General features: G+C 39.3%; 1 protein-coding gene across 1 annotated transcript in view; it reads left to right on the top strand.

Annotated features, from left to right (window-relative positions):
* The first annotated feature begins 2,451 nt into the window (after window positions 1-2,451).
* Window positions 2,452-8,417, top strand: part of sash3 (SAM and SH3 domain containing 3) — a 70,405-nt gene continuing 64,439 nt past the window's right edge. Inside the window, exon 1 of the mRNA XM_072595072.1 lies at window positions 2,452-2,584. Coding sequence (XP_072451173.1) covers window positions 2,528-2,584 — 57 coding nt within the window. The 5' untranslated portion in view covers window positions 2,452-2,527. The remainder of the gene's footprint in view (window positions 2,585-8,417) is intronic.

Raw genomic sequence — 8,417 nt, 5'->3', positions numbered from 1 at the left:
GAAATGAGATAACGAGAGTCCAGAGTAAGTATATTCCTGTTAGGGTGAAAGGAAAGACTGGTAGATATTGGGAATGCTGGATGACTAAAGAATTTGAGAGTTTGGTTTTCTAAAAGAAGGAAGCATATGTCAGGTATAGATCGAGTGAATCCTTAGAAGGGTATAAAGGCAGTAGGAGTATACTTAAGAGGGAAATCATGAGGGCAAAAAGGGGACATGAGATAGCTTTGCCTAATAGTTAAGGTGAATCCAAGGGGTTTTTACAAATACATTAAGGACAAAAGGGTAACTAGGGAGAGAATCAGCCCCTCAAAATTCAGCAAGGCGGCCTTTGTGTGAAGCCATAGAAAATGGGGAAGATATTAAATGAATATTTTGCATCAGTATTGACTGTGGAAAAGGACATGGAAGATATAAGATGTAGGGAAATAGTTGATGACATCTTGAAAATGTCCATATTACAGAGGAGGAAGTGCTTGATGTCTTGAAATGGATAAAGGTGGATAAATCCTCAGGATCTGATCAGGTGTACCCAAGAACTCTGTGGGAAGCTAGAGAAGTGATTGCTGGGCCTCTTGCTGAGATATTTGTATCATCGATAGTCACAGGTGAGGTGCCGGAAGACTGGAGGTTGGCTAATGTGGTGCCACTGTTTAAGAAAGGTGGTAAGGACAAGCCAGGGAACTATAGACCAGTAAGCCTGACCTCAGTGGTGGGCAAGTTGTTGGAGGGAATTCTGAGGGACAGGACTTACATGTATTTGGAAAGGCAAGGACTGATTAGGGATAATCAACATGGCTTTGTGCGTGGGAAATCATGTCTCGCAAACTTGATTGAGTTTTTTGAAGAAGTAACAAAGAGAATTGATGAGGGAAGAGCAGTAGATGTGATTATTATGGACTTCAGTAAGGCATTCAACAAGGTTCCCAATGGGATTCTGGTTAGAAGATTAGATCTCACGGACTAAAGGGAGAATTAGCCACTTGGATACAGAACTGGCTCAATGGTAGAAGACAGAGGGTGGTGGTGGAGGGTTGTTTTTCAGATGGAGGCCTGTGACCAGGGGAGTGCCACAAGGATCAGTGCTGGGTCCACTACTTTTCATAATTTATATAAATGATTTGGATGTGAGCATGAAAGGTGTAGTTAGTTAGTTTGCAGATGACACCAAAATTGGACGTGTAGTGGACAGCGAAGAAGGTTACCTTACATTACAACAGGATCTTGATCAATGGGCGAATGGGCTGAGAAGTGGCAGATGGAATTTAATTTAGATAAATGTGAGGTGCTGTATTTTGGGAAAGCAAATCTTAGCAGGACTTATATACTTAATGGTAAGGTCCTGGGGAGTGTTGCTGAACAAAGAGACCTTGGAGAGCAGACTCATAGCTCCTTGAAAGTAGAATCATAGGTAGATAGGATAGTGAAGAAGGCGTTTGGTATGCTTTCCTTTATCGGTCAGAGTATTGAGTACAGGAATTGGGAGGTCATGTTGTGGCTGTACAGGACATTGCTTAGGCCACTGTTGGAATATTGCGTGCAATTCTGGTCTCCTTCTTATCAGAAAGATGTTGTGACATGAAAGGGCTCAGGGAAGATTTACAAGGATGTTGCCAGGGTTGGAGGATTTGAGCTATATGGAGAGGTTGAATAGGCTGGGGCTGTATTCCCTGGAACGTCAGAGAGTGATGGGTGACTTTATAGAGGTTTACAAAATTATGAGGGCCATGGGTAGGATAAATAGACAAAGTCTTTTCCTTGGGGTGGGTGAGTCCAGAACGAGAGAACATAGGTTTAGAGTGAGAAGGGAAAGATATAAAAGAGACCTACGGGGCAACATTTTCACACAGAGGGTGGTGTGTGTATGGAATGAGTTGCCAGAGGAAGTGCTGGAGGCCGGTACAATTGCAACATTTAAAAGGCATTTGGATGGGTATATGAATAGGATGGATTTGAAGGGATATGGGCCGGGTGTTGGCAGGAGGGACTAGATTGGGTTGGAATATCTGGTCGGCATGGATGGGTTGGACCGAAGGGTTTGTTTCCTTGCTGTTTATCTCTATGACTCTAAAAATAAATTTCCCAATTTTGTTTTGACAATTATGATTGATATGCAATTATTTTTGTGGATCTTTGACTTATCCATTACATACATAAAGTATGCAACTATATAACATATAATTTAACATACATTTTTAATATATTTAATTGGCTGCGATATATAATGCAATGTATTTTTAAAAATAATTGCAACATTCAAAGCTAAAACATTTGTTTTAATATTAATAACTTTGTCATTTTTAACATCTTGATTCTGTTGCTGTGCAAGTGAGCATAGCCCTCAGTAAAACTTGTTATTTCCTTCCTGGTAGAGTTTGAAGACTGACGTCCGAGTTGCAGCCAACACCATTTTGTTGCGGTAAAAATGTGCCATGTGACTCCCCTTCCTGTGACTCAGATTCCTTCAGTTAAGCATAACATCTCTAATATATAACCTTTTCTTATTTTCATTCTCTGAACAAAAAAAATGCTCCGAAGAAAACCATCCAATGCATCAGAGAAGGAACAAAATCGAAAACCAAAGGTAAGGGCATTTAATTAACTAACATTTATGGTGACATTAATTACAATCAACTGAAGATGTTTTACAGTTTGAGGATGAGCTATGTGGTGCTGCACGACTACATTTTGGGCAATCTTTTAGTCACACCACGCAATAACTGTCTACATCACAGATGTTAACAGTGTTTCAACAGTATAGTTGTAAAAAATTCCGATTAGTTCAAGTTATTCATTCACAGTTCAGAGTGGTCTGTGTTCATTGCCTAGTACAAATATCGGTTCCACATGTTGATTGCACATTAACTAAAGTATGCTTTACACATTGGTTGTTTAGCTATTAGACAAATGAGTAGTCGTTGAAGTAGGTTTTTTTTCTGACTTAAGTTAAACCTGTATTGATGTTATTATCGAATTAAGTTTTATAAGATACTTTTATATGATCAAAGTGGTGTATACATTAAATCTGCAGAAAGAACTATTTTCTACTTAAGGCACTCACTGTCAGAAGTGGTCCAACATTCTGTCCTTTGTATCTCAAATCAAGCAACCGTGTAATTTTCCTAAACGTAAAACAATCTCAAGTGCTAACCTATATTATGAATTATGGTAGCAGGGTTGAAACCATAATGTTCTGAGTCAGAGATAAGTATCACTGATAATTGCAAAGAAAAAGCATTTCATATAATGCAAATCTTTCACAGTAACTGAGTTCTGAATTCAAGTTTTGTTTAAACGGGAAAGCACTTGTTACTGAATTACTCGGCTTAAAATGAGGTGTTGCACCAAATGGAAATCACCTGCTGCAGGCTTTTCAAAAACAAGCAACAAATCATCCGTTAACCTTCCTGACTCAATATTAACTTATGATTTAAGATTGATAACTTCTCTTAAAGTATGAGACACATCTGAATATTAAAGACTTAAATACTTGTAGTTATCTAGTATCTTTTAAAGCCACTGTAGGTCTCAAACCACTTTACCACTAATGAAGTACTGAAATATAGTCACAGTTATAATGTAGGAAATGCAGCAGCCAAATTATATACTGTAAGTTCCAACAAACAGGATTGTGATCATGACCAGATAATATGTTTTTGTGATGTTGATTGAGGGATAACACGGGAGAAAATTCCCCTGGTATTCTTTGAAATAATGCAAGGGGATCTTTTATGTCCACCGGAGGGAGCAGGACCTTGGTTTAGTCATATCCAAAAAACAGAACCTCCAAAAACATAGGAACCCCTCAGACTCTTGTTTTGAACACTCAAGAAAATGACCAGCAGAAGAGCTGTGGGACTTTAGTAAATATGCAAAACACGCCCTGATGACATCAGTTCGCCCTATACTCAGAGGCCTGAGTTTATGGAAGTACTATAATCGCTTTCCTGAGAAGTCAAGGCTGCCAGAAGAAGGATTGTGATTCAGAAGGTAATTTTTGACTTTCTTTTGGACCAAGTATAAATAGTACAGCTCTAGTCTCCACCAGAAAACCTTAGCCTCCCTTACCCTGAAGTTTCACAGAAAGTGCAATGGAAGGCCATGCAATAAAATAGTTAATTTCTGCAGGAAGTCTCTGTATCATCTACTAATGTATGTGGATGATCCATAGTATTCCTGATGAAAAATGTGTACATTCAGGACATTTTTTGAGACTTTCCACATACCTCTATGAAAATTAAGAGAACTCACACAGATATCTGTGCCCCGAGTCTGAAATTTCACACTTACTGAGGAGAACTGACTAATTGCATTGATAAAATTAATGCGATTTCATAAAGCTTATGAAAGAGAAAAGGCTTGAAGTTTGAATGTGAGTGAAAAAAGCAATAGATGGCTGTGGTGACCAGGCAAGTTCAGGGGCCCAGAGAAGGCTGCCAACAACAGTGTACTTTCTGAAATGGGGTATTGTCAAGGCTTCATTGATTAGAAGAGGGGAAATGGAGGGAGTGCGACAGAAGCATGGACTTGCCCTGTTTGGTACTGCTTCCCCTTGGCCTCATAAGGAGAGTTTTTAAAAACTTTCCTCAGATGACTATGCTGGCTTTCCAATGCCTTCTCCTGGAGAAAGTGTCACCAGACTACCATGCACATCATTTTGAAGAGGTTGGACATATTATAGGGCTCCCACTAGTTTTAGCACAAGCTTCATCTGCAGCCTAAACTAATGACATGAAAATGAAAAATCCATGAGAATGGAGTGGGAAATTAAGTTACTCCATTTTAACTCAGCTCCCACTACTTTCCTGCTGTCTGGGGAGTGTTAATTTCCCCCACGTTGTTCTGTGTTTTGTTTAAGATTGAGAGATCTTAAAATTTCATAGTTGTACTATGTATATTAAAATCATAGTTTAAAAAAATGTCCCCATGAATCTTCCTCATTGTGTCTTGGTATTAATGCGTCCTTCCATACTACATCAATTTCCAGATAGCGATTTGGTTTGATAGCAGCCATCCTTTAAGTCACAGTTCCTTGGAATTATGGTATGGAGCCTATGAAATCATTCAGTTAAAGAAGATGAACAAAATTAACTTCACAAAAGTGTTTCCAATGTTTGGAGACTATTTTCCTTTTGTCATAAAAGTTTCAAGTTATTTTTGCAAAGTGACAGCATAAATCAGTTTTACAAATGCAGACACAGTACAGAATATCAGAAACTTGGAAAATGTGGCCAATATTTCCAAATATGTTCTCCACATGGATGATTTTTCCTGATACCAATACCATTTCATAAATGTCCACCTTTTTGTGTTCTATTTACTTTCTAACCTATGTATGAGATACACATTAGACAAAGGCAGAAATATAATTACAGAGAATGGATTACTGTGAATTATCATAGTAATCTGAATGAAGAGAATCTCACCTGATCAGTCTATCCAGTGGATTCAAATTCACATCTCAGAATAATAAGAATTGTTTTGTATTTCATTCCTATTTCAACATTTCTTTGGATGAGGTCAGTAATCTCATTGAGAGATCACAAGAAGAGTGAATTACTTTTGCCAAAAAAAAGCACCTCACTTTCATTCTCTTTAACTAATCTGGATTGGAATCGTCCTTCCTCTGAAACGGATACTCTGTGAATTGGAGATCAACCCCTATTCCACATCTATATTCTTCCTTTCCCTGACATTCCCAGGCTGGCCAGGGCTTACCAGCCTTGCCCCAGAAAGAGCCCAGATTTACCTTTGAATCAGGGTTCCATCAGAGCCTCTTCTTACAATCCCCAGTCAGCACTTCTGGTGGTGCAGCTGGACAAGGGAGTTTCCAGCACTCTTCTTGGCCAGCTGCTCTCAGCAGTGAGACTTCCTCTTCAAAAAGGTTTGAAGAGGGCTGGAAACCTGCCTCAAGTCAATTAAGGACGCAACAATTGCTAAATTACCTCAGCAAAGCAGAGACTGGCACACCACTAACTTTTATGTTGTCGTATCCAGACCATACACCCAATGGAAAATTCGATCCTGAAAGGGCTGTTTCCCTTGGGCTGTCTAAATGTTCCTTGTGTTGACCATCCATTTCATGAAGAAGTACCTCAGCAAATTGATCCAAGATTTTGCCCTTTAGAATCTCAATCTGTGCTTCATTATTCTACAAAGTTCTCTTGAAGTAGCTTTCAGATTTGCCTTTTCTGTAGTTTTTACGATTATCCCCTCCAAGTTGCATGAGTGCACATCTGCAAAACATTCAGAAATTAAGCGTTATGCAGAGAATATTTAGTGCACAAGCAACATTCTCTTTAAAATGCCCATGTATGTGGCTGTGCTTCATACAGCACAAAAAGCTAGTTGTACACAACCAACAAAATTTGAACGATAATTTCCACACGCTACTTCATTTTAACTACCCCTAGTTCTCATCTATATGCTGCACTTATAATATGCTGGTATCATCATCCAAAAATGCAGCATTAGTTTTCCATATGTATATTCACAGTCTCTGGTTCTACTCCCCTTCCACCACCCAATCAGATAGCTTGTCCAACATCTAGTGAAGGCCATATTGAATTCTGTCCAATTAAACATCAAAAGACAACGTAGTCTTCTGTTTTCAAAGACTTTGTTCCATCTCTGTTGACTCAATCCTCTTTCTGCTAATTCTCTGAAGCTGAACCAGGTTGTTTGAAACATTTACAGGTGGCATCAAGGGAAGTTTCCTAACATTGCTAAAATCATTATCCATGCTTTTGTTAGCTCCAGACTTGACCTCTAGGTGACCTCCAATGACCTTGGCAAATTTGAGGTTATTAAAGCCTCAGCTGTCCATTTTTGAACTCACACCAAATCCTACAGTCCCATCAGCATACCACCTTGAAAGCTTTCATTCTTAATTTCAAGTCCATCCATAGTCTCACTCCTCCATATCTCTGTGACCTACTCCAGCCTTACAGTACCACTGCTGCAGCTACAGCTCCATCTCCACTCCCACCACCACCATTGAAATTTCAATGCTTCATGAATTCTGGCCTTTTGAGCATTCCCAAATCCACTCACCTCACTTTTGGTGGTTGTGAAGAAAAATAAAAACATTCTATTTATTTCTCTCACCTTTTCCCTTTTGGTTACCCTTTGAAAAGAATGTTGCAACGTCAGCCAACTACACCCAACTCAACTCTCAGCCTACATAACAACCTTCACTGGATGCCAATGGTTTGGATTCCGTCAAAAATCACATGAATTCATGTCCATATCTTTGAGTTTTCAATCATCTTAAATCAACTTTTCCATCTTTTTATTTGATTGTGTGTGTGTGTCTGTCTGTCTGTCTGACTGACTGACTGAATGGTGAAAATCATCCCTGGATACTTGAGTAAATCATACCTTGGAGATAGTGAGGACTGCAAATGCTGGAAAATCAGTCGATAAAATGCAGAACTGGAAAAAGCACAGCAGGTCAAGCAGCATTAGAGGAGTCGGACTGTCAACATTTCAGGCAGAACCCTTCATCAGAACTGGGAAGCGGGAAGGGGCTGAGAAATAAATCAGGGGAGTGGGGTGGCTTGTGAAAAAGGTAGGTGAGATGGCGATAGGTGAATGCAGGTAGTAGCTGCTAGAGATTGTCAGTGGGAAGGGTGGGGCAGATAGGTGGGAAGGAAGATGACAGGTTAGGTCAGGTCAGGGGAGGCTGGGTAGAGAGGGAGGGCTGGACCTGGGACGAGGTGGGGGTGGAGACATTTGCAAGCTGGTGAATTCTATGTTGAGGCCTTAAATTTTTAACTTTAATGCTGAACAGAGTTTGTTGTGTGTCATGTAAAAATTGAACATGACAGAATTTGTGAGAACACATACCACAGCCTAATTTGAAAAGAAAATGAAGGAAGAAAAATTTTAAAATTTAAAAGCATCTAAGCTACCGGACAGAAGAGGAGAAAAATTTTAAAAGTTGAGTTTATTTCTCTCCCCTTTTCCATAACACTGACTCTTCACCTATGATTTGTTCTTTAAGACACTACTTAACATGGCTTCAGTCAAGTGTGGTTTGTGTGGTTTGGAATCAAAATTTTGTTTCATAATTGGGATTTCGTAAACCAATTTGGCAGGTGGGTCGCAACCAGGAGAATTATCAAGGGACACAGAATATTGAAAAAAAAAGATAATGCAAGAACAGGCAATGGTAAATTATTAGGTGGGTTCAGAGTAAGGGAGGAAGTAATAATGTTTAAATTACGATTAATGTGCATCTGTGTGAATGCTCAAAATCTGGCAAATAACATTGGTGAGTTGCGGCAGATTGCTGTGTGGAAACTGGCTGTAAAGATAACCTGACTCAAAGAAGGCTATAAAAACAGAAATTGCTGGAGGAACCCACCAACTCTGGCAGCATCTGTGCAGGGAAAGCAGACTTAACATTTTAAGTC

This window comes from Chiloscyllium punctatum, chromosome 25 (assembly GCF_047496795.1).
Source record: "Chiloscyllium punctatum isolate Juve2018m chromosome 25, sChiPun1.3, whole genome shotgun sequence".
NCBI classification, from domain to species: domain Eukaryota; kingdom Metazoa; phylum Chordata; class Chondrichthyes; order Orectolobiformes; family Hemiscylliidae; genus Chiloscyllium; species Chiloscyllium punctatum.
The sequence above is the reverse complement of the archived record's forward strand: the minus strand, read 5'-3'. Positions and strand labels throughout refer to the sequence as shown.